Source organism: Tetrao urogallus (assembly GCF_951394365.1).
Source record: "Tetrao urogallus genome assembly, chromosome: 3".
NCBI lineage: Eukaryota > Metazoa > Chordata > Aves > Galliformes > Phasianidae > Tetrao > Tetrao urogallus.
The window spans coordinates 31,928,457-31,956,041 of record NC_136815.1 but is presented as its reverse complement, the minus strand read 5'-3'; the positions used below and the strand labels follow the sequence as shown (position 1 = coordinate 31,956,041).

The following is a 27,585-nucleotide window of genomic DNA, read 5'->3' as shown; positions in this document are numbered from 1 at the left end:
GATAGGTACAACCTCCTTCCTTTCAAAATGGCAATGGATGATGGAGTATCATAATCACTACCAATGACAGGGCTCTGCAGGTCTGTCATGGAACAGGACAAATTTCCACTTGTCCACTGTGAAAAAGAATAATCTATCTGAAGAGGTTACGTTTCAGAATTGAAAATGAATACAACAATTATTTGAAAACTCATCTACACTTTGTGTTGCATGAAGTTGATTCATTCCAATTTAGACATTTCTCATACAAATAACATTTTGTCAGATACAGAATGCAAGTTTAACGCACATGTTGGTGCAACAACGAGGCTGCGGATCTCAGGGCTGATGGCTAGTTTGGTTTTCCATCAGAACACAGGCAAAAGGGTGGTTCAGTGACCCAGTATTATTTCTGAGTCTGAGAGCCAAATACTGACTGCTGAAAAGCCTGAAAAGCGTTGTTTCCCCAGAGTCATGGCACTGCCCTCCTTAGAAACCGACAGCACCGAATGTTTCCTTGACAATCATATTAAGGAAATAGACACCTTCTGATGAAACAACCTATTTCAAACCACCTCAAGACCGTATTTCCCTCAGCCTTAATATAGAATAACTATAGTCTATTTTCAATCCCACCTGAAAAATAAAACAGAACTGATTAAACGGCAACAGAATGGATCTTTTACTCCCAAAAGGCATAGCTGATGAGACATTATAAAATGCATTGCATTTTACATGACATCCAAAAATTTGCGTTCAGGTTAGAAAGTTTGAGGGCAAGGGGTGAGGGAGAAGAAAAGAGAGGTCAAAAACATCAATTTCTTAATATTTCCAGTCCTCAGAAACTGATGTCAGTTTAGTAAAAGATTATTCCAACCACAGTGGGCAAGAAAAAACAACAACACCCTAACAGTGGCCTGCTTAGTAACAGTTAGTTTTTCTAAGATTTGTTATGAAAGAATATAAACATACAAAAATCAAGAATCGGTTCCTACAGTGGCTGCATATAATATAGGTTAGATAAATGACATTATGAGCAGAATCACAAGGTTTAGAAAACGAGAAGTCTCAAGCCTACAAATTAGGGCTAATCAAGGCATTGTGATTCTTTACAAAACACTTTTCCAGGAGACACACACGGCTAAGAAGATATCTAATTTAATACTGAAGTACCTCATTTGGAATCAACTTCACAACATGTATATCTCACAAAAATTATACAAGTAAAACACTTAAGTTTTCAACTTAAATTATTGCTTGTTTACATATAAACTGGATTTTATGTACCTTACAAAACATCCTCATAGTCCACACTGCTTTAAAATAATCAGAAACACACGATAGTGGTGAAGTCTGTAGTGATATCTGCTATCGGTATTACATGAATCGTTATTCCCCTGACTAGGGGGGTGGGAACCAGGAATTAGTCATGCCTTAAAGCAGGTATCTTTAGCTCTTTGATATTATGCACCAATTCTGCCACTACCATAATCAGTACATGCATTATCATTGAACACTGTTGCTGCTCAACAACCCTAACTTGCCGCCCAGATTGCTGGAAACATACCTAAGGAAATAAAGGGGGTAACTTGTTTTCTAATTGTTAGAAGGAAGAGGAAGATGACAGAGGTCAGAAGAGCCACTTGCAATATCAAGATTTGCTGATCGTTGGGAATCGAATTAAATAAGAATGTAGCAAATGTCTCTTTTTGGACTCGTGACTTTGCATTAAAAGTGTTACTAAAAAACCCAACCGAAGCGCCCCTTATCAACAGCCCTCTCACAGGATAGTTCTCATCTCTCACACAACTCTAATCCCATTCAGAATTGCTCGGTGCAGTTTTCTTCATCGGTCCGTCCTCTCCGACGTGCCGGCAGCAGGAAGGGCCCCTCAGAGGTCCTGTCCTGACCCTCCTCGTGCACTCGCCGCCCCAAAACACAGGCCTTAGTCTAAAACACCAGTATGCAGACAGAATGGAATCTTTTGCACCAGAATGAGTAAGCCAGGGAAAACAAAGCCAAAAACCAAGGTCTAGAACTAAACGAAAACAGAACAAGAGCATGGTTGTTTTTTTTTCCTTAAATACATACATTTAAATACATTCAATCTGACATGGTTTATGAAAACTGCCTGTCAACATTTACTTCGCAGGAGAGATCTAAGTTGCACTAAGGTGAATGCAGTGAACAGACTGAGCAATGTCTGTACGCTATAGCCTCAGACTGTCGAAGAGGAGGCTGCTCCCAGCGACGAGGCCCCGCGGACGGCAGGGCTGGGCCCAGCGGCACTGGGTGCCGGCGTGGCTGCGGCGCGACAAATGGGTGCAGCTCCTCCAACTGGGAAGGGTGTGGGGCCGGGCGCCCGCTCAGCTGGAGAAAGGAGCAACCACACCGCCCTCAGGGTCAGCAGTATTTCTGCAAAAAACAGAGATGGAGAAACGGAGGTTTAATTGTGTTCCTGGCTTCTTTGTTCCTTCCAGCTACTGCAGATATTGGAACGAGCTGGCATCATCTGCCACTTGCAGACTGCCCGTAAATGCACAGCAACATGGGCTTAGAGAAGTCTCATACCTGAAGTATCTATAAAATGTCTGGAGGAGACTTGGGGGAGACCTTATTGCACTCTACAACTTCCTGAAGGGAGGCTGTGATGAGGAGGGGTTTGGCCTCTTCTTTCAGGCAACAAACAGGACCTGAGAAATGGCCGCAAGTTGTACCAGAGGAGGTCTAGGTTAGATATGAGGAAAAACCTTTTCTTTCAGAGAGTGGTCAGGCACTGGAATGGCTGCCCAGGGAGGTGGTGGAGTCGCTGTCACTGACAGTGTTCAAGAGGCATCTGGATGAGGAGCTGTGAGATGTGGATTAGTGCTTGTGTGGCAATGGTAATGGGAGGATGGTTGGACCAGATGATCTTGAAGGTCCTTTCCAACCTTGTGATTCTATGATTCGATGAAATGTCTCTGTGTTGCAGATGCACACTTTCAAAAGAAACAGCCATCCTGATTCAATTTCTCCTCAAAAACCATAATTAAGAAGGGGAATAAGAAAGCAAAAAAAAAAATCTTCAACTACCAACCCCCAGAGATGGTCTTTACTTCATGCTTATTGCAGTGTCCTTACACAAACAGAGGACAAGCTGGTTTCAACTGAGTTAATTATCATGTACTTTCTTCTTCTTATCATTACTTTTTTAAAACCTCAGGATGTGGTTTTCATGGTTGTTTCAAGATCGTCCCTTCCAGTGACTGCAACCTGTGCCTCTCTGCAGATTCCTGCTCCCATGTGGCTTCAGGGTCAGGCAGGTCAGACAGCTAATTTAGCTGGAAACCACTAGTTTTTTTTTTCCCCTCAGGCTGTTTCCCACTTGTACCCAGTGGCTCCTCACTGGGCAGCCTCCCACAGTGCAGGAGGCAGGGCTCAATGCTCAGGGATGGCAGCAGGAGCTTCTCTGCCAGCCCATGTGAACACCATTTACCTATCTTCTGGAAGCCTTCCACACAGTCCTTTAGACTTTACCGCCCTTTTCTTTGCAATCACAGAAGGGCTAGAAGCACACCTTCACTGTCAAAGAAAGCCACTGTGGGAAAGCATCCCACAGGCTGGGAAAGAAACATCTGAGCTTCTGTACCTAGAGTGGATATTTAGCAAATAGTATCTCTACAGAGATGCTCAGTAAATTCTTCCAACTATACCAATTCACCAAACTACATCAGTGACCTGAATAAAAATGCTCTTTAATGCTTTTAAAATTATTATTATATTTCTATTCTAACAAAAATCTATTTTGTAGGATGATTAAATATATAAAGGAGGGAGTAACACAAAGAAGGCATGAGTCTATTTCTGGAATTGTTTTTCCCCTCCCTCTTGTTTAGATATAGCAAAAGCAAGGAGGACATTAAGGAAATTGGCAGATTATTTCCAGGCCAATATGGAAAGTGGGAAAAATTACTGCAAATTACTTCCATACTGATTCATATAACTTGAACATTAAAAAAAGAATTCTGAAGGTTTACAAAAAAGCAATCTGAAAAACCTAAAGCTTACACGGTATTCCCCAGGTGTTCACTTCTAAATAAAGGCAAATTCAAACTTTTACAAGATGAAATTAATAAAAAGAAATTTGTTTCAATAACCACAGAACAAAAATTCTTAGTATTTCAGTTGCAACTACATTCAGCCTTTCAAATGAAGGGTATTTAGAGCTTTGAAAGACAGAAAATTCTGTTTTCTAGTTAGTTTGAAAAACAGCTTCTTGTTTAAATATTAGTACCATTCCTTCATGTCCTAAAAGCTCTGAAAATTTTATCCATAACATGTTAAAATGAAGTGAAACAGTATTAAGGACACAGAGTAGAATAGTAAACACCGGGATCTGACATCCACGGTTACAGGGATTTCAGCAGTACCATGGCATTTCCTGGCTACTCAGCTCTAATCAGAACGGATCCCTTTAAGTAATCCAGTTGTTGAGATCAAATTTAAGAAACAATGAAAAAACCCTCTCCAGTCTGCCTGATGAATTTCTCAGTTTCTCATTTGTCACATTAATTTCTAGGCTTTTATATGTTAATTCCACAACTGTCAAGGGATGAAGCCCATTAATCCTCTCTTCAGCTTTCTAATTACACAGCTTGTGCTTTAATGTAAGTATCTTACATAGGAGTGTAGCACAGAAGTAGTAGCTACTTAGTCTCTATTACAGGTCACAGTTCTGTAACAGATATTTATAGCACACATAAAACATTATTCATCAACATTTTCCTCGCAGTCAGAGCTGCATTAGTGGAATAAAATTAAAATCACAGAGTGCCATGAGATGTACCCTTACATTACATCTTTTCTGTCTCTTTTAAAACATCCTTTAGACTTTCCTTTCTTCTCCTATCTTTCCTCAGTCATATCCCATATTTTATTCTCTGCATTTAGCTTCTCTTAATGCATGACATCTAACTGGTTCAGCAACGCTAGTTGGGAAACCACAAATGTAACTCCTCAGCATAGGACAGCTTCCACTATAGCAGAATACATTGCGTCTTTCTGTTAAGCTCCAAAATGACTGTGACACTGCTGCAGGAAGAATCCTGTATGTACAGAGCCTCCACCCCAGAGACAGGCACTGCTCACAGGAACCAATGAGCTGTGTCAAGAAATTCCTTTCAGGAAGTTTTAAACAGGTGTGTAAAAAGAGGTGGCTACTTCTTCCTCAGCACCTTCACTGCCTTCATTTCCTTTTATCTTAATATATCTGCAGTCACTTACTGTTTTGCTTTCCCCTATTACTCATGTTTTTCCCCCCTAACAATTGAAAACTTTAAATTTTGCTTTTGGATTCAGCATAAAAGGGATTTAAAAAAAATTAAATCCATCTTTCTGATTTCAACACTGCACGCAAGTAGGTGGCAGTGATTAAATTAAGAATGGACTTTGAGCAGGTTATAAAGCAAGTCTTGTAGACATCATGGTTTGATCTACCTGTTTTGATTACTTTTGAAGACAACTTCTTGCAAAGTGTGTGTCATAGGCCAACAAGCTAAATAAAGACCATCTCTCTTACGGTGTTTCATATTGAGATCTTTGCCTCTTGCTGCCAAAATCTCGCTACTGCTCTCTGGTCATTTTCCGTATGTTTAGCCTACCTGAATCACCTTTGCACTAAAGCTTCCCAACAGATAAAAAATGAAACAGAATAAAGAAGCTAGTGCTCTGTGATCAAACATTTGCCCAGTGCTGTGCACCAAGTTGTTCAGGAAATGGATGCATGTAAAGCAGCGTGTGTTAAAGCCTTACCATCCCTTCCTTCTGAGGAGCAGAAGCTGGGCGAGCAGGCCAGCAGCCACTAGATGGTGCCTCCCCCTGCTGCCTGCCTGCACACTGCTGGCACAGGCTCTTCATCCTGAGAAGCACCCATATATTATTTTCCAGCACACAGCTTTCCATGTGAGGCTGTATACAAAGGTCAGCTTCATGCTTTCAGATCGGTTTGCACAGCTGCGATGCTTGGAGCACGCAGGGAAAATCAAATCCCATTTCAAATCAATTCAGGTCTCAAAACATTGGGTTTGTTGTAACAAACTTATTTTAAAAGACAGTTATTTCCATTAAAGAAAAGTCTTCCACTGAGGAGGGGCCCAAAAAAAGCACCTTGTTCACCTGGCCTCATGCTGAGATCTCTACCATGCCTGTCCTTAAACACTGTTACTGCCTAGAACACAAATCTCTTCTGAACTAAGCAAACACTAATTACACCATCAGTTGGAGATTTGTGTGTAAATTAGTTTAGTACCACCACTCTTCAAGAACAGAAAGTAATAAATTAAATAATTCATGACATTTTTGCCTTACGTATAATGTAAGGAGAAGTGGAAAAACAGGCAGGATGAAACATGAAATGGGTTAAGTGTGCAGCAGTGCAAATATACATCAACAGTCTTTCCCATCATCAGCAAAATAGTCATGTAATTGCTCTTAAAAAGCAAATACAACTATAAATAAAAGTCTGCTGAATGCAACTGTCTGTTAATTCAATAATGTAATGTATTCTGTTAATGTAAACGTATTCTGTATTCACTCCAATAATGCTAGTGGGATCAAAGGAGGAACTTAATACAGAGTTACCTAAAGAGGAATTCAAAATTTAACTGTATAAGACTTACCAGCACCCTAGGTACCCTTAACTTTGTAAATAAAAAGATACTGCATCCACTCTAGACGACAGTATATTCATAGTTCAGTAGCCTCTGAATGCCACCTCTTACCCGTGTTGCATCTCCGTCCTGCTTTATCATATCCATTCCAGGCAGCTGGTTTGGAAATAGATTGCCTCCCCTCATAGCAGGATCACTAACCTATTGGTAACAAGATATTAAGGAGAATGAATTAAAAATATGTCGGGAAAAGGAGTGGAAGTTAAAGTAGCATAAACTACTAATCTACTTGCATATATCAACAAGTACATTTGAAGTGTCAGTAATCAGAAAAGCAACCATAGAGCTGAGCACCCTTCTTGTGCAGCATGTGTTTGACTTGTATTATTCTGCTTCACAGTCAACAACAAAGATTTCATTCCTGATACTATGACCTCTGTGCATATTGAACAAAACAGGCTCCATAAACTAGGTCAGTAATATTTGTAAGAGGACTTGTCTGGTATGAAAGTCCTGAAAGCAGAAACATATAACTACTTTCCTAACCTCAACGACACACAGCTTTTCTGTTTTTACAAACTACCAGGTGATTTTTTAAAGCCTGGTAACGCACAAGCTGAATTGCACTGACTACTGATTTAGTGTTAATAACACTTTTTTTTTTCTTCTTTTTTCTTATGAACAATGGGAGGAAGATAGCATTAAACAGGAAAACCTGCAGCTGCATGCTTTCCTAATTGGATGGGCTCAAAAATTTTATGAGCAGCCACAGGAAAATATCAAAGCTGTGTATGTCTGCACAACTAAAGCATCTGTCACGCTTAGTTATGTGGAAATGGTGGCTTGCCAAATTTACAGTCTTAATCAAAGGATTAAATCTTACCATGTAGGAACTGATGTAAAACACAAATCACTGCCCGTCAGCAAGGGGCTGAAGCATTACAAGATCCTTTCCTTACAAGTTTTAAAGGAAAAACACATCTCCCCAGAGAGTCTTGGTTAACTCATTTCTCTCTCACTTCCCTCAGTCTAGGTGTAGGTGACAACAGTGAAGAGAGTCCCCTCTGGATCTTGCTGGAAGGAAAAGGCATTTTCTGTGTCACCTGCGCTTTAGGACTCTTGGTTGCCAAGGAGAGAAGGTTGTGCCACTGCTCACTTCAGCTGCAGCAGCTTGCTGCAGCAAGGGAATAAGACTTTCATCTACCACACCAAAGTCCTCTTGTTTCAGGTCCTCCTGACTGTTTCTGTTGGTACTCAATGATTTTGCAGAGTTGCAAAGCTCACTGCAATAATATGACTGGAAAGGTGGTTTCAAACGCTACCAGAGACAAGACTGCTGTCTAATAGGAAAGGTTACATCTTTTAAAAAATGTTTTAAAGCTTAAATATTTTTCCAACAAAATTTTCAACTCTAAAAATACTCAGTGAAGTGCTGGAAGTCTTCTAGCAATGCCATCCACTTCTTATAGGAGATGGACAAATTTTTTTAAGCTTGAATAAGAAGATTTACATCAGAAAGGAAGAGAATCACACTATTTCATTTTGAAACAAAGTAGAAACAGGTCCAAATGTCTTTTGTATTTTGTTCACTGGACAAAGGAAGAAAAAAATAAAAAGCAAAGCCACAAAACTGTATCCTACTGAACTGAAAGTAATTTTGGGGACAAAAACAAGAATGTGTGATTTGCACTGTGGCAGTTAGGAGAGTCATGGAAAAGGAAACTGTGTGAAGTTCCAGTTACAGAATCTCCCTGCTAGCGATGACACAAAAATCCTGATTTGTAAGGTAACAGGTATAAAAACACAAGCAATCAACAAAACAACCCTACAGTGTTTTGTTACGTGGATGTATTTTCTTCAGAAGACCTTGAAACATAAAATATCCCACATGAACTTCTGTGACTACAACAACAATCAGAAAAGTAAGGAAAAGGACAAAGAAATTGAGGAGCATTTATCATCTTTTTGAAGGCCAGTAAATTGGTATAAATATATATGAAATGTGACTAAAACAAGGCAGGACATGTTTTTCAACCCTTTTGCATTTAGACACATTACTACAGCTGCCTGATGATAAAATGGATGATAAAATGGAACTATTTACAACATGTCTATAAGAAAAGTTTTCTTCCACTGTACGGCTCCCTTCATCCAGGATGCTGAATACAATCAAAATACTTTTTCAAGATAACTCTCAGTAAATGCCACAATAGCTCTGACCTCGGGATTGCCCCTATGAACAAAGAGCTCCTCTAGAGAACACCTAGAAAGTGGTTTATTTCATGAACTGAAATGTTTCCTCTCTTGCAGAGGCTTCGGACTGCTTCTCTGACAGTCCAGTAAATAACATGTGTCCATGAGGCAGAATAAATAAAAGGCAAAAGCACAGCAGCAGTCCATTGTGTGAACAAGATGACTACGAAGAGGAGACAGTAAGGTACATTAATGGTGCAGCACAGAGAAGGTTTAGACTTTCTTGGCCCTAGAGAAGCTGTTTTGAACATAAGGAACTGTATTGATCTGGCAGCCAGCAATTCAGGATTGCTAATGCTAATTCCTAGAAGATGTACTAGGAAGAGCAGACTGGAGAGCTTTAATGTAATTATAAAGGAGATGGACAAGGTCTCATCCCTCAAGTATGTAAAAGTCTCTAAGCATCAAACATAGCAAGTCAGGGTGAGCACAACATTTTGGGCATAATCATCATTTTCTACATGGTGCTGCTGGCAGCCTAGGCAGCAAACAAGAGAAGCTGGAGATTAACCAGTATGAGCAGCTAAACGTGAAGTTTTGTATTTCTGAGCCCAGGATATGATATGACTGTATGATACAGTATAGTGCTGCACAGTGAGGCAGGAGTCAAAGCCAAACAAATCTGTCTCGTACCAGAGATAACACACCTGTTTCTTAGCAGGTAAAATCAGCCTACACATGGATTTTTACTAACACATAGTATCAATTACTTCCAAAATCATCCAATAATACGTGAAGTGCCTTTTGAACACACTTATAGCATGACTATTATTTGTTGTGGTCAGAAAGAAATGAGCATACAAAGTTAAAATGATGTCTTACAGAACAAAAAACCCCATAAAACAGAGAAAGTGGACAAAAATGAATAAGTAAATACATACGTGACAGTATAAAAAAAAAAGAAAGAATGAATGAATGAAATAGCTGTCAGCAGAATTAGAGAAAATACAGTCATTCTGAAAATCACCAGTTACAAAAAAAGAGTTTAGCACAACCTAAGTAAATTGCTAAGTAAAGTTGTGAAATAATACCCCTGTAAAACAGGCAAAAAAATCTATTGTTAACATATGAGTATTTATTTATTCCTGCCTCTCTAAAAAGAAAATGCGAAGCAGCACAGCAAGCATTCCTGGAGAGAAAAAAAGTAGTGCTTTGTGGCACAGAAGTGGCCTCCCAGCTGCCAGCTGGCCACATCTGACCTAGATGAAACATAAAAACATTTGCTAGCAGACTGCAGATGACACAGCACTGGGGTGGTAAATCAGGAGGAAAACAGGTTAATGTTACAGAATGAGCCAATCTACCTTTGTTAAACAGACTTAATCTGACAAACGCAACTGAGTGTAGACAAAGGGAGGGGAACACACTTTTGGGAACAAAGAATGTAGGGTTTGTTTACGCCGCATTTAGCAGGTCTATATGATATGGGGATCGTGCTGTGGGTTTCAGTATGAGCTCTCTGGTGTGACGCTGTCACAAGCAGAGGTAAGGCAATCAATCCCTCTGTACTGAAAGAGAAATTACAAGCAAAATTTGACTCCAGACAGCTTTTGTGAAATCACCACGGCCAGTTACTGTGCATGCTTCTAGAAAGATAACGGAGTTTAAAGTACATTCACAACAGGGACTGGAGCGCTGAAAAATAAATATTGAGATGAATGAAGAAATTCAACTTATCTAGTTTACTGGAAGTTAGATAAATGTTATCTTGAAACAAAATCTAGTAGTCTAACAGGAAGGAAAAGCAGTGCAGCAACTGTGCCAGTGGAAACAGCCGTCTGCATGGAAGTCTTTGAGATAAAACCAGATCTCCTTCCATAATGTTAAATTTCTTAGTTCAGGTTCCTGGGGAAAACCATGGAGCATGGGCATGCTGATAAACCAAAATGTGCTGTCATCTTCAAAGCTCCACTCCTTTTTTTAACTGTTGTTTGACTACATTAAAAATGCTTAAGAGCACGTGCTTGGGAACTAGTAATAATAATTCAAAAGTTTGCTGCAGTTGGACTTGACAAGTGGAAATATCAGAGAAGGTGACAGATTTGGCAGTATCAGAATTACTTCAGGTTACCAGTAGGCAGCAGCTGTGGAAGACAAATGTGATCCAGGGCTATATCTGTCAGTGTACTCTGAGAGAAATGGGGAAGAACTAGTGTTATGGCACTGGTGTTTAGGAGACACTGATTCAAACCAGAACAGCTGCAGATAAAAAAAAAAAAAAAGGAATGTAAAGACTACAAGAAGAGACAGAAACAGCCTGGCTTATTTAACTAAGCGGAAAAAAAAAATCCAGCCAAAAACCCAGAAAAACAACTATATAAACACAAAACAACATGAAAACAACAACAGAATTGTGTTAATAGAATGGCTCTTTTTAAAATACAGGAAGAGGAAAAGCTAAAGGGCAATATTAGAGAAGTAAATAGCCTGTTGTCAAATTTAGGCTGGAAAGAAAAGACAATTATTAACAAGTAAATGATACGGCCAGCTTTAAAGTGTTATTTAATTACCTCAGAAAAAAAATGTTTGCAATTTTGTTGACCATAGCAGTAGAAAGTACCAAAAGACATAAGTGGTATGCCTGCCAACATTTCTAAGAAAAGTCTCTAATTTGAAATCTGCACATTAAACAAACCAAAGTTCAGTTCTGAAACAAGCGTATGAATCTGTTAAGAGAACTTGTTTGTCAAATATTTTTAATGTACCACATGCATTTAATGATGAGCCTACAAATGAAAATGTTATTTTCCTTAAATCAGATGCCCTAACTAGCAGTCCCAAATGAAAAAAAATATGCAAATCTCTCCTTGGCAGAAAAGAACAGGTTACATACTGGTTTAGCAATCTGTTTTATACGCCCCACATTACAAGAAGTGTGGATTTGGAGCTTACAAAGATGCCAGCACAATAGTTGTTGAAGTTGACTGCTTGTGCTCTGGTACAAAGAAGCAGAAGCATTTTCCACTTTGCCCGTGCCAGCATATTTCATTCTTACCTGCCTGCCATTCAGCCTGAGCTTTGAGGGCCGGGCACAGACACAGGCCCAACCACTGTGCTGTGGCAACTTACCTACTGAGAACAGAAGCTAGACTGGCACACATTTTCCACAGAAGTCCAGGATCTAGTAGTGTATGTACTAGCTACAGTGGTGCTAGCTCAAATGGGAAATTTGGTTGCGAATGATGCTTTCTATCTCATTAGTCACTGGTTATCTGAGTGCAGAGCTAGAAACAAAGCCTTTTTAACATAAACATTTCTTAAGAAAACTAAGAAAAGAAACATAATGGCTTACAGCAGTTACAGCCCAACACAGTGGACCTGAAAAACTACTGAAAGTCACAGAAAATCCTCTAGCTGTCATCTCAAGTCCTTAAATTCTCACCTGCTCAGGACCCATGGAGGACAACCCTGATGTAGGCACAGAGGTCGCTGAGGTCATGCTGATCTGCCCTGTCATCTGGTTCATGTTGTTCATACCACTTGTGTTGGTTGCCATGGATACATTGATGTTCATGTTATTATTGTACATGCTGGTGCTTGCTTGCTGCCCAAAATGTGGTGGGGACTGTTGTGAAAACATGCTATAGCAAGGAATGGAAAAAGCAATGTGTCAGAATGCTGAAGCCACTAGGAAACTGCTCTCTTTTTAATATATTTTAAGCTAGAATTTGTACATATTGTTGTTTATCCCAACCTCAAAAAAAAAAAAAAAAAAAGACTACTTTTCAGCTGCATCAGTGTCTAAGGAATAGATTTTCAAAACATAAGTTCCCATGTCTGTGCATAAAAACACATGCCTTTGCGTGTGAAACTATGGCAGGGTGCAAATCTGTTATGTGTATGCAATAACAGCCAATTAGCTGCTGAAATTTGTCGTCACATATTATAAATATATTCAGGAAAGCAATTTTTGGGGGGGGAAAGGAAAATATCTTTTTTCCCTTCCATCCTTAGCAAAGCATAGGACTGTTGAATCAGTATTGGATTTGATCTAAAAAGCCTTCTTTTTGCAGCAGAGGCTATTCACACATATGTATATCAGATTTGCACACACAATTACGGCAAGTGGGCTCACAAATATAGACATGCAGTTGTGCAGAAATTTATTTACTAAATCTTAGCGTCAGAAAAATGTGGCACTGTAAGAAACTACAGAACATCTGAGACAATTGCCCTTTATGCTCTTGTAAGGATATTTCTGAACAGCATTAAGTGTAACTGTGAAAGATTTCATCCCAGATTTTACTCAAAGCCAAGCGCTTTCTGGATGGTATCTTCCTTCTTGTGTTAAAAGTCATGAGAGGGCTTTTATATTTCCTAAAGACACTCCATTATTTACACATCAGTCTTTTCCACTCTTTAAACATACTCCAGCAGTCAATGAAGGAATTACTGCTGAAGATGTGTCTGTTTAGATCTGAAGCACTACAGGAGGACTGCTGCATGTCAGGTGGCACACAGCAGCCACCTCTACATCAACAGTTGATTTTCACCCTCCAGATGAGGAAATCCTTTCAGGGTTAGTGCTCAACCTTGCACCCGGGTACTCCACTATGTTATTACCACACACTACCTGTTGTGAGACTTTCTTTACAGAGCCCTTTGTGGAATGCAGCTGCATTCCAGGTGCAGGACCAAAGTCCAAAAATCCCGCAATTCTCTTCCTTCTATCCCTTTTCAGGCCACCAAACCCCATTTTTAAGTTGTTATCTGGATGGCTGAAAGAGTACACTACGGATCATTGTGAATATCCAGTGGTTTGTGTAAAAACATTTGACACGTCTCCACTGTAGAGCTGCAGTTTAGTGAGCCATTAGTCTGCCCCTGCTGCAGTTTCAATAGAAGCCGTGGCAGCAGTAGCTCTGTCTCCTACAGATGCTTCAGGAAGACAATGAGGGAGAGGTACAGACAAGGATCAGGATGAGAGATGCATCAGTTGCTCTAAGGGGAACTCAGATCAGCCTCATCACTGAAATACTGTTTTTCTGGGTTTATAAAATGTATATAAACAAGCAGGAAAAAGATTTGTTGTTGAGCTGGGATAGTAAAAGCAGCCTGAGAGCTTTGGGATGAGGAGACCACCAGCCTCAATTGACAGAGGTCAGTTACACAACAACCTGACAGACCTTCCCATGTTCCACTGAAAAACACAGATCATTGCCATCCAGAAACTCCTTGCTGCCTACACAATGTGTTCAACGCCCAACCCATTTAATGAGAACAGGCTGATTATAATAGTTACACTGACTGGGCACGGGCCTCAATTGGAAAGGTGACTGCATGCATGAGGCATGCTACATTGCTCTCAGAGAATGATAGCTGATCCCAAATATGTGCAAGTACTGGATTGAACCTGGTTGCACTCCAGCGTTTGAAGTGGGAGGTGATATCCAGTCACCATAATTCCAGAGCAGTACAGAATGCATAGGCTATGGCTCAGCTGATCCAGCCATGTGGAAAGCACTGTGGGAGCACAACATTAAGATCATATGCAGAAGAAATGCATCCACACAAATGTTAGGAGCTGGAGCTCACTGTGCAGCACAGTTGCTTCTTAAGAACAATTTTTTATCAGTTATCAGAGACAAAGCAATGCATTGTGTGGATGCACATCTTTTAGCTATGCACTCGCTTTGCCTTGTCTGAAGACGGTATTTAAACCAATTCATCAAGCCAAGTTGAAAACAAATTTCTTTGAGGACAGACCATTAGCAGCAAACAAATACATTTAAGCAACCCCATAAATAAGCATAGACCATAAATTACTGCATTGCGCTGTATGCTCATTTTTGTTTTGTTCTGGATTTACCTGTTTCCACCCATATTCCCTTGTGCCCACCCATTCATCTCTGTAGAGGACTGATAGGCAGGATTAGCCTGAGTCTGCTGAATCATGGGGCTTTGTGTATGAGCAAGTCTTGGGGACATCAGTGGACTCTGAGGAGTGGTGGCCCCTGTGAAGCCTGGATCAGGCTGCTGACTAATTCCTAAAAAAGAAGGAGAGAAAATTAGCCAATGTACATTCAGTGTTTAAAAAAACAAGAGCTCAAACCTGCAGACTTGTCTTTGCACTTATGTCACCTGGAACCTATAACCTTGCACCCTAATGTAGGACCTAGATATAAAGCAAGATGTCATCAACTCAATACTACACATATAACTGCAGAAATTGTTTTGCTTGAGTTTGATAGCTACTTATGTGTCCCAACCATACAAGCACTCATCCCACTAGAGTCCACAAACAGAAACATTGCTAAGTGAATTCTTTGCAGAAACTGCAGTCAAACAAATAAACCATTTGTTCTGCACACAAACCCACTTTTGTGAAAGAAGTTATGCACTACCCATTTACTGCACAACTTTTAAACATTTGGTTAGAATTTTTAAGTTTTTCTAAAGCTCCTACAGCCCTAGCACCTTGATTTCTCTGTCCACACAAAACTAGACAATGCCATTTGGTGAAAGCATTTAATGATTTTGTAAAATGAAAAAAAATCTAGACGAAGAAAGCAACTTAGACTGTAAAATGCCAGTTACGTGCGGAAATTTTGTTTTCAACCAAGACATTTTGGTCTTAAGTTCTTCAAGAACAGCATACTCAACAGAAACAAGCCACTCAATGTCAGCATATGGCTCACATTATGCTGGCAGGTAGAACCACGTGGTATGAAATCAATTTCAATATTTGCTGTTTGCATGACAACTCTGTATCTGAGTTTGTGTTATAAAAGGAGAATATCTTAATGTCTTTTCATTTTCATAAAGCAATTACAAACACGTACAGGGAAAGCACAGCTATGATTTAGAAGATGATTTGAAGTATAACAAACCAGTAAGAACAGACAACAAATTTAGAACTGAGTGGAAATAATTTGTTTTGATTTTATCAAAAGAACTTCAAATTATTTTCTATAACTTTTACTCTCACTTAGTAGTAACGTAACTTTTACTTTTTACAGTTCTACTACTTACACAAAGCTGCATACAGCTTTGTAAAGCATACAGATAAAATTATATTAACTACCATATTACATACAGGTTCAAGGACAGAGACAGAAATGTCCTGTCTGAAACTAACTTTTATTATTTAAACTCAATAGCTAGTTGTTAATTTTACATTATACAAAGGATTGCAAAGATTTGGGAAGAATTTGTTGGGTATTAAAGCAATGCTTCATTACAAAAATGTAAAAAACTCCCAACCAATATAAAAATGATCTTAAAGGATCACGTACAGCTTTGTACGCTGTTTCATGTGGTTTGCTGGCATAAATTCACATTCTTTGTTTGAGCTTTTACTGGACAAATTGATTTGTTTAGTCAAAATACAGAGTCTATCAAGTCTATAATACTTTCACACGTGCATGTGTGCATACACATTTGTACACTCACGTATCTATGCTCATAAACAATCACACAGATTGCACATTGCACTGCTATTGCTCAAGGAAAGAGTAGATCTCAGGGCGGTATTTGAGCTAGAAGAGTGGCAAGTACCATGTTACATTTGAGGACGGCTGTGAGGCCCAAACCTCTACTCCTCCCTGGGGAGCTGGGCAAAGAAGGGGCTGCGGGATGGGATCTTGGGGAGACGGTGGGGATAAAATAGCGCTGAAATTACAGAGTAAGGGCAGGTAGAACCAGTACCGTAGTTTGGAGGAAATGGGAACTGCTGTGCGTTCGCCTGTGGGATCCGTGGATTGCTCATGGTTGCTGGTATGCCCCCTGTAGCAACCATGCTGGGGGTCATGCTCAAGCTCTGCCCTCGCATCATCAGCGTCCGCTGCTGCACCTGCTGCTGCTGCTGCATCTGCCGCTGCCGCAGGTGCTGGCTCAGGATCTCCCGTTGCCTCTGCGCCAGCATCTGTGCGTTGATGGGGCCCTGTAGGAAAATCACCACTACCTGTTAATAACCCCTGCAAAGGCAACACCACTGGAGCAGTTGGAGATCCCAGCTCTTTCTTCGTCTCCACCACACACCTAACATTAAATGGGGGAAAATCACCTTGCTAATGCTTCTGCTGAAAGGGTTGACAACTGCAGGACAAGGAGAAATGGTTTTAAGTTGAGGGAGAGGAGATTTAGGTTGGATGTCGGGGAAGTTCTTCACAGAGAGAGGTGAGGTGCTGGAACAGGCTGCCAGAGAGGCTGTGGATGCCCGTCCCTGGAGGTGTTCAAGGCCAGACTGGATGGGGCCCTGGGCAGCCTGGTCTGGTATTGAATGTGGAGGTTGGTGGCTCTGCCTGTGGCAGGGAGGTTGGAGATTCATGATCCTTGAGGTCCCTTCCAACCCTGGCCATTCTGTGATTCAGTGATTCTGCTGGGAACGATTTCCAACAGCACGAGCGTCATCAACAGAAATAATAACGGCATTTAATACTGCAGCAATTTCTCATTGCAAAGAGGGCTCATTGAAAAAAAATGCAGCTTTAGGAAATGAGAAGTCTGGTTAAAAATGCAGTCATATCTACTTCTAATAAATAGCCATGCAGCTTGGGTAAATATGGGGCTCTCAGAAATAAAATAACAGAGAAATACCACTACAACAGTAAAATATCATTTAAACTGCATTATTAGTATTCCAACTTTAACATTTGTGGTGTTAAAAATACTGTAGCTTGGACTAATTTCACCAGGAAATGAGAAAATATAGGGATCTGTTCTGAAGTACTGTTTTCCTCACCTGAGTCGGCACCCCGGGCCTCAAAGACAGGTTCATATTGGAGACACTGCTGATCTGATTTATCAGTGGCTGCCGATTCTAAAGGGTAAAAATAGTTCTTAGTAGTAGAAAAAGAAAGGGGAAATGTTATATATATCATTTTCCAAATTAGATAGTTTGAGGTCTTAGTTGTACAGATGCCAGCAGAAACTACTTTTCCTGCTCGAGTCCTGTTATTCACAGAATATCCAAATAACAACGCCGTCTTCACAGTTCCAATCTTGTTTGTGTTTCAGACTGGACTCCTGATGTTGACACCAAATCAGACCCTATCCTGATGCTTAAAGGCAGGAACAAATGATCCTTCTTTCTCCACTGAAGTAGTATTAATATCTTCTAAATAACACTATGAACTTATATGTTTAAAAATGACCCTTACAAGTAGACCAAGGCCAAAAAAAAAAAAAGAGAAAAAAAAAAGGATGCAGGCAATAGCTTAGGATGCAATGAAAAATAATGTACATTACTGGAAGATACACAGAATAGAATTATTAAGGCTGGAAAAGACTACTAAGATCATCCAGTTCAACCATCAACCCAGCACCACTTTGCCCACTAACCCATGTCCCTCAGTGCCACATACACATGATTCTTGAACAACTCCAGGGATGGTGACTCTACCACCTCCCTGGGCAGTCTGTGCCAGTGCCTCACTACACTTTCTGAGATGAAATTTTTCCTAATATCCAACCCAAGTCAAGATATAACAAACAGAAACAGACCTATGAAAGAAAAGGCTCCACTGTGGCCTTGCTCAAAGAATTAGCAAGTCTCAGGCTTAAATACTGTGCACAATATTGTGCAATATTATAGAAAGAATAAGGGAAAGCTGCAAAAAAAAAAAAAAAAAAAAAAGATCTAAAACAGAGAATGTGAAAGGTGCTGTTCCAGAAAACCTCATTATGGCTTTTAAGTGAAACCAGACTGTTCTAAGCATACATGCAGGGCACCCCGAGTGAGCCGATGCGGCGTGGCTCGTGCCATACCTGCTGTGCCTGGAGTCGGTGCTGCAGCTGGAGCCGCAGCTGGTTGGGCTGGCTCTGGATGATGCTGGCGGGCCGCAGGCCAGGCCGGGGCTGCATGCGCAGGGCAGCGTAGCCAGGGCGCTGCCCCATGGCGTGGAAGCTGGGGTCCTGCATGGGAGCGTAGCTGCCCTGAGCCATCTGAGCCTGGGCCGTGTACTGCTGGGAGAAAACCTGAGCCTTCTGCTCCAGCAGCATGCTCGAGTCCTGGCCGGGGAAAGTCTCTGGGTCCACAGCCTGGCTCTGCAGAAATGTGGGGATGACATAAGCAGTTGGTGGGACGTGGTTTCTACGTGATTGTCTGAGACTAAGACCACCTGCAAGAACACCCTTCCAGCATATGAACACTTTTACATAGCAAATTATGTAAAACTTTTTTTTTTTCTTTGTATTATTATTGCATTTCTTTTTTCTTATAAAACAAGTCTAATTGCATGTTGATGTTACAACACATGTTCATGAAGACAAATTCCGCCCTTCTTTTCTCTTCTGTTTTTAAAACAATGACTTGCAGTCTTTGTCATGTTTTTAGCATCACCATTTTATCATTATGTTAAATGAATAAAAGCTTGAAATGACAGATTTTGTAATAAAATCTGTAAATAAAGCGATGGCAGGATATTTTTGCCACTGAATCAGAGACAAATTCAAAGACATTACTAATGAATAAGGATGAGAAAGTAGATCTTATTTTAGATTTTAAAATAACAACTTGAAACAAAGATGCCTAAAACTACTACTGAAGCTAATGGGAATAAAGTGCCTAATTCTTTCAGGGCACTTCTGCACAAACTGATTACCCATTAACACAAAAAGCAAACACAATTCTAAACTCTATTCTAGGTAATATTTGCTCTTGCCAGAATAATTTTATAGCTTATTCCACACTGTCCTTGGAAACTGAGTTAATCTAAATTTCACTGCCCTCATGCAATAAAGATTTTAAGCTTTTCTAAGATGTGTGATGGATATTTAAAAAAAAAACATATTCCAAAATCTGACAGTTGTGTTATGCGTAAAACTCGTTAACCATTTCCACTAAGACATTTACTAAACACAAATATATTTAAGACTGAGTTTGAAATACAACATCATTCGCATTTTTGGGCAGTGGTATTCCAAAAGTTATATGATACTGCATAGAAATTTCACAATGCAAAACTGAAGTTCACCAACAAATGACACTTCAGCAAGTTCTGTGTTGCACCAAGTTAATTCTGGGAATAGTTTTCACATGTCCAAAGCAAGATTTCATCAGTCCTATTTCATAGTTACAGATAGTGCATGGATATGGAGAGATAAAAGTAGTATCTAAAATACCGAGATAGTCAGAAGTTATCACCAGGCTGCTAATGAACTCTAGGAAGTGAAATGGGTGTTCTAGGCTTGTCTGAGAACATGAAATCATTATAGAGGCACATATGGCTGTTTCAGAAATACAATTTCGATGTCAGAAACATCAAGTACCAGCTTTTCTTCAAAAGCTGTTTTTGTTGGTTTTTTTGATACGTGTTTTTGCACTATATAGGACTGAAATGGATCAGAACCAAATGAAAGCTAGCAAAAAGAACTGTGGGAAAAAAAAGTACATCAAACAACTTAATGTGGCATGCTCCAAATTGAAAATAAATATATAATTCTAAGTGCTTGGAATGAAATTATTTGCTTCCCGGTGAAGAATGACTATCCTTTATCTCACATTTATTAACTAAGGGAAAAAAACAAACAACAAACAAACAGGTGAAATGACAGTTTTGCCTATCCAAAAGCTTGATGTTAGTGTAATACAAAGGTCTTAATTCTGCTCCTCTGATCTTAGGTCTACATAACCTTTTTTGCTTCTTCACTTTGTCCTGTTTCTGGCCATGATCGTACCTTTCTCCCACCCAGAGCTGTTCCTCTGACCACCAGGTAAGCAAAAGCCTTTAATTTTTCAGTTTGGGTCAATTTAACTGTATAAAGCAGATGGGCACAGAAGACATCAAAACAAGAACTGGGCAAGGGTGGCATGAGAGATGTGGGAATTATAAAGCTGGGGCTGAAGCAAGCTTTTCAGGTGACAGCAAGCTCTTAGACTGACTTCCACTAAAATACACAACCTCACCTTAGCTTGTAAGAAGAATTCCCTTCTGCAACACACATTTTACCTCCATCTTACAAGCTATCCTTTAACCACAGTACCTAATGTTCCTAATGCAGATTCCACTATACCTGGCTAACGAGTTCTGGTATTCCCAGAGCTCTGTCGATTTCTTCTAAGCCGTCAAAATTTCTTAGTGCCATATAAAGCTGATCCAGGAGAGCACCTTCATCACTTGGTGATTCTGATGAAGGATGATTACACAAGAGATCATCTGGTGAGCTGCCAAACGGTTGCCTGTGAAAACATGAACACTGCGTTGGTAAACAGCTGCTGAAAGCAGAGAAATAATATCAGTGGATTAGTAGTCAAACTGAACTAACAAGTGGAGACAGAGATTACTTTAATAGCTGTCAATTTTGTCTAGAAACCTACTCTGGATGAAAGTTTGGCCTCCCAAAGAAATATCTAAATAGCGTGGTTAATGCCTGTCAAGATCCTTCAAGGGCTGTGTATCCAACAAGCAAGTAGACCGAGTGCACCCGACTGCTGATTTCCTGCTACAGAGAGAAGTGTATCAGCAGAGAGGCACAGAAGTCAGTAGAGAACACAACCAGTGAACATGGAAAGCTAAATAAATTTATTTTCGGGTAAGCATAACCTTGAATTTTAGATATTTTACTAAGTTTGCAATCACAAGTAGAGAAAAAATTCATTTCCATAGTTACTCTTAACTGCTTTCCTATCACACTAAGCAAACTGAAGAGCCGTAGAGGGGTCCAAAGATTGCCTGAATGTGTACAAATTGAGTAGTTGGAAGAGTTGGCCAAAAGCAGGAAGAAAAGGACATTCACCTTTTTGTTTGCAGTAAAACACTGTAATAATTCAGCACATCCTATGGAACTGCACGCTTGGGTAATGTCCTAATCCATTGAACAGTCCTTCCTCCAAATCCATCCCTCTCCAATTTAGAAAGAAGTAAAGAGAAGGATGAGGTGAGGGACCATGTCAGGGGCTTTGCTTTTAATGTATGTGGTTGCCATGAAGGTCTAATCTCTACGTCAAAGAAGAATAGAAGGAAAGAGATGCATCATTGGGCTATACACCTAAAAACACCCTGAAGGACAGTAAACAGGACAACTAAATCTGTAGGTATACGAGCTATCGTTAGCACACTGCAAAAGCATTAATCAACCTCATATACAGAGAAGTTTCTACAACTCTCAAGATAGCATTATAAATCAGCAAAGACGAGGAATACACAGAAAAAAAAATCTTTCAATTAAATTGCTTGCAAACTTTGAAGTTGACTTATAAATATGAGCTGGAAAAACAATCAGTCCATGGGGCTAGCAAGAAAACCTCGCCCAAATTGTAAATAGGCATGAATATATATGGTAAGAAAAAGTTTAAAACATTTGCTAAGTTCTTTGCACTATTCAATAATGATTTTTTTCCAACTTCTTTTATAAACCAGAATGACAGTGTTAACTTCTGCCTCAAGTAATTATTTTTACTCACATTTTGACTTTGTAAAGAGCTACATGATTCAGTAGTCATGCAAACAATCACATCATACAAATTAAAATCCCAGGGCTTAATATAAAACGAAGAGACAGCACCAAACAATTCATCACTTCTGTTTTGGTCTAGATCATCAAAATACGATTACTTTCAGATACAACGCAACAGCATTTTTTTTTCACCATCTCTAGCTACGACAAAACTGGAGAATTATCTCCCTGGCTTGCTGACCAAAATCAGCAAGCCCTGTATTTTATATTATGGTACCATTTATAAAGTGGTAAGTTATGTCAATAGTACTTTTGGTATATATGCATCCTAACAGGGGGAGAATTAGCACTAGGATGCATTTTGAAAAATGAAAAAGTAGAAAAGTAGCAGAGAATATTGCCACAATGTTAAATTTATGTATAATATTGTAGGACATCCTTTTGGAATGAAAACTAAGATAACACAGTCAGAAGATTCAACTTTCTTCACACACTTTTTTTTTTCCAACTGCTTCCTCTTCATTTCGTATGATTTCTTTTTCAGTACTCCTCCCACCTGCTACTGGATAAGATATTCTTACATAGTTCAAAATATCTCAGTGTTTTTCCTTTGTCTGTCCATTTTGCACCACTTACATAGTCCACATATCTCCAATTTAAGCTATAAGCTTTTTGGGGAAGACATACAGGTCTTTTTAAGCAAGTGTAAACTGCTTCTTGTAGTTATGACATTATTTTAAAGGCATAATAACCAACAACTATTTTACATGAGAGTTAAAACAGGCTGTGATCCAATCTGGTTCTGGTTACCTGAGGAGAAGCTAACCTCCGGCAGCCTCCCCTTCACTTCATCTTTCTTCCCTTTCAAAGGAATCAGTTAAAAAGGAACAAACAAAAGAGATGTTGAAAAAGTCCTGCACCACTAAAAACACTGCTCCGACACAGCCATGTTGTAAGTTCAAAGGTTTTTTTATTTAAAGTGACATTTTCCCACTTTTAGTTTTAAGTATGTTCCTTGTACGAGTCCTGCTCTGAAAGTAACAGTTCTTATTTGATTATGTTGGTCCATGACCTCAGAGATGGATGTTGGTGGTATGGCAATAGAGGCAGAACCTTCCCACCAATATTCTGTTCCATGTTGTTGCCATGTGGCAAATGGAAACAGAGGGACACTCTGACGCAATGGCATCTGACATGGAAGTGTGTATGAAGCAATGATGTGGAATTGAATTCCTTCACCATATGGAAAAAACGGCAGCCACTGACATTCACAGATGCTTGCTGAACGTTTCTGGAGACCAAACAGTGGATGTCAGCACAGCGAGGCGGTGGGTGGTGTGTTTCAGCTGTGGCGACAGCTACAGTGGTCATTTCCACTGGTGTGAAAAAAATTTTTGAAATGACCCATGTACCTAACTGTAATATGCATCGTTAGCAACAACATCGCTAAAACTAGACAGAATTACGTTCACCTTCATATTTGAGAGGTGAAATTGGTGCAACTACCTGCAGCACTGGCAGCATTTTCTGTGATACACAACTCTTAATTCCTCCAACCCACTAAATGGCAAAGAAAGCATTTGCAAGTGTTAATGCACCACATACACATTTCATGAGGATAAAACACTACAAACATTACATTGACATAGCTGTGGAGATATTTTACACAGGACATTGTTTCCATGAGGCATAAACAACTCTGGCCTGTTAAATCTCTCCATGCTTTGATGTGTCACTAAGACTCACCTGTTCTGACCACCAAATGTTGCCTGGTCTATAGGCAAGATGCTGTCTGGCCATGGTGCAGTCTGATTTGGAGGAGCCTGCTGTTGGCTGTACTGAGGTCCTCCTATGTTCATCTCCAATTCGGATGGCCCTAATCAAAGAAAAACAAACACACAGATTTTTCTACTTTCATGATAAATCTTTCCATTGAATCATCAATGTTGCACTAAAAGCACTAAAAGCATTAAGACTCTAGTAACATTACACTTCAAAGCATCATTACTTTTCATTAAACATCACTTTTAAAATTTGAGTAAACGATGTAAGAACTGTGATAGGGTTTACAACAAACAGCCAACATGACATCATAGATGTAAAATATTAGCAAGAAAAGTATTTAGGAAGGTAGTATACAAAGTCAGCATCGTAAGAGCAGTGTACTTGCTTTGGAATTGGCCAAATACAATGACAACATTCACAGCATATCCTCTTTAAAAATATTTCTAAAGTTTCACATCCGCTTTCTTAGGAAATCCATATCATTAAGAAGCTAAAGAATATCTGGAGTTGTTATTAACACATGTTAAAACTTAACATTTTACACACCTTCCTTCCTTCTCCCACAGGAAGCTCTCACTATGGAATACAGTTCTCATCAAATCTAGAACTGCAGTGAGACTTTTTGCTGCTTCACCTTTGACAACCCAGCGCACACGTAAAGGCACAACTCCGCACACTTACCCATATTCATGACCTGAGATGGAAGCATCTGCCTCGGGCCAGGCTGGTTGCTAGGTCTCAAGGGGATGCTGGCTGTGGGGTTGCGGATCAGGCCTGCCTGCACCGGCCTGTTCATGGCGCTGGCGGTGGGTGCACACGTCACCCTCACAGCAGAAGCCTGGCTTCCCCACTCTCCAGATGTCATGGCAGGTCGCGGGGCACTACCACTGATCATTCCTGCACAAAAGTTGGGCAGGGTCAGGTGGAGGAGCATGACTCAGGGCAGCATTAGAATTGCAGCTGGCTGACGAGCTACATTTTTAGAGATGAAAATGCAGCAGTTTCCCTCAAAGCGCACTGCATCACAACTGCCTGTCCAAATGCGCGGGGCTACAGGAAGATGCCATACACTGCTTAGTCAAGGCAGCGGAGATTATTATGCACTCTACGTGAGGAAGACCCTTTTATCATTTCTGAAACACTGTTAAGAGTAAGTGTTCCCACGTGTAGTCTGCAACAGGTGCTGAGGGTGTGTGGATAGCACTGACTTCCTTCCTCAGGAAATGAATCACGTTTGCTGATGTGTGTCTGCTTTACTTTCCAAGTGGTATGTGAGAATGAAGACTTGAGTAACAACATGCTATCGCTACACACACTTGCAAATTATAAGGATTAAATTCAAATTTGCATTCTGCAAACATCTTTTGGCAAGTCCTTTAACTCATAGTATATCGCCTTCTTAGCTTCAAGGCTTACCCAAGATAATCTCGAACCAATATACAGTGCAGGGAAATTACTCACAGGAACTTTCCGATAGATGCTGAAGTTCATTACCGTTATTTTAGGGGAAGTCCTCCTACATCTACTGTAAACAACCGATACGGTTTATTTACACTTGGAATATACAGAACTCTACACTCTGACAGTAGTAAAAAAAAAATAATAAAAATGCCAATGCAGTACAGACACACAAGAAAGCAAAACAACAAAAACCACACTCAGAACAATATGTTCGTACAGTTTGTACATTTCAATTTTATACAGTCCAGAGAGCAGATAAAATATGGATTTCAGACTGGACTATTTCTCCATCCAGATGTAATTTGCAACATCCTTAAATGAATGCTAAAAGCCACCCTTACAATTACTACTCATTTGTTCAGTGACGTATATTTATTTAGTGATGTATAACCGAGAAGAACCCTTTGAAGAGGGTCACTGTTTCATCTGGTGAGCAAAATTTGCTTCAGTATTGCATCCTCAGGTTTGTTCTGCTTGTGTACATATTCTATCAGCTGAAATATGTGGTGTGCTAAAGCAAATGGCGGGAACACAGATAATACTCTCTAAGTTGTATACATAAGATGAATAACATCCTCAAATATCTATACAGAAGGTGAAAGTAATAGGACACTTGAAAGACTACAAGTTGACCTCTATTCTACTCATATAATTTATATCAGACTCTGTCAGTATGTCTCTTTTAGTACTGATGCAAATTTTGGCAATGAATAGCCAGCTGAAATGAGATATGCATTTATTCAGTTTTCTTAGCAGTTGTTTCACACTTGTACAGTCTTGGACTATGTATCAGTTGAAGTAAGTCAATCAGACTGATTTTTCCAGTGAAATATCTTTTAGTATCTTTATACAATATTAAAGTAGTGTGAAGAAATCAGTACACTACAAACAGTTCAGAATGAATAATACTATTACAAGATCTCATGGTTCCAGAAAAAAATGTTTCAGAAAATGATGAAAGCCTTAACTACTCTTTAATTTAAAATGAGAACTAGCATTAATAAGTAAAGGATAACTAAGGGCAATTGCAGCATCTGTAGAGATACATCCCAAAAGAGTAATAATTATAATGTCCACAGTTTTGAAAGGACCATACCTAAAATATGCATTAAGTTCAAAAAAAGTATGCCAATATGTAACAGCACACTTAACCCCCCCTTTTTTTTCCCCCCAGACTGATTGGATACATGCATTCTGTATTTGTTAATAACCTCAACATTAAGTTACATATAATGTAGTCTGTGAATCAAGTACATTAAAACAAATGGAAAGTGTTCTTACCTGTACTACTGTTTCCTAAAGCTCCTTGATTTCCTATCATCCCTTCATTCCTGCCCATCAGTCCTGGCTGAGGTATCACTGAATATGGGCTGCTCGTCCTTATGGGTGGAAAGGCTCCTGCACCTGTTGGGTTCTGCAGTGTGATGTCAAGTGGTAGATTCTGGTTTGGTAATAACCTGCCCAGTTGCCCTGCTCGTGGGTTATTAAAAGCTAGACAGGAGGAGCAAACAAAAAGCAAAGTTACAAGAATGGAAACTTGTTAAAAAAAAAAAAAAAAGAACCCAAACACACTCAAAGCTTTGGGCTGAGCTATTTAATGCTGCTTAATTTACCCATTCCATCTGTCTGAGAAACATCCCTTCTTGACATTTTCATGTAAATTTCAAAATGGAACATTCTGACACTGAAAGAGATATGACTTACCTTTTTAAAAACCTTAAGTGATACTTTAACTTAGAGGATCACTGCAGCAAAACATACCACTATGTGATGTGCATACTACTGCCACAGTTAATCTTACACATAGTAGGACTGTAATTGTGGGCAGATGTCATTCTGAGGCAGATTGTTAGGAATAATCTGTCTTGAAATTTTTCCAGCATAAACTGTGTCCTTGGAGAAATTACCAAAATTAAGGACAGATTGAGTCTATACCTGATCCTGTAGCTTCATCTCCACATCTCCTTCCTATTTTATTTTATTTTACTTTATTTTATTTTTGTCATTAATAAATACTTCCATGATTCAGCAACAATGAATAAATGGTCATGCTTTTGTTTTTACTGTCTGTCCAGAGAAGCAAATAAATTAACTTACGAGACAAAAATGCCACCATAAAGTC

At 39.6% G+C, this 27,585-nt stretch overlaps 1 protein-coding gene across 1 annotated transcript in view; it reads right to left on the bottom strand.

Moving 5' to 3' along the window:
* Positions 1–605: 605 nt before the first annotated feature.
* NCOA2 (nuclear receptor coactivator 2) overlaps positions 606–27,585 on the bottom strand; it is a gene marked incomplete at both ends in the record, with an annotated part of 75,958 nt that continues 48,978 nt past the window's right edge. Inside the window, 12 exons of the mRNA XM_079533858.1 lie at positions 606–615; positions 2,189–2,349; positions 6,738–6,827; positions 12,262–12,460; positions 14,689–14,866; positions 16,527–16,761; positions 17,563–17,640; positions 18,588–18,866; positions 20,835–21,000; positions 23,964–24,093; positions 24,684–24,899; positions 26,745–26,954. Coding sequence (XP_079389984.1) covers positions 606–615; positions 2,189–2,349; positions 6,738–6,827; positions 12,262–12,460; positions 14,689–14,866; positions 16,527–16,761; positions 17,563–17,640; positions 18,588–18,866; positions 20,835–21,000; positions 23,964–24,093; positions 24,684–24,899; positions 26,745–26,954 — 1,952 coding nt within the window. The remainder of the gene's footprint in view (positions 616–2,188; positions 2,350–6,737; positions 6,828–12,261; positions 12,461–14,688; positions 14,867–16,526; positions 16,762–17,562; positions 17,641–18,587; positions 18,867–20,834; positions 21,001–23,963; positions 24,094–24,683; positions 24,900–26,744; positions 26,955–27,585) is intronic.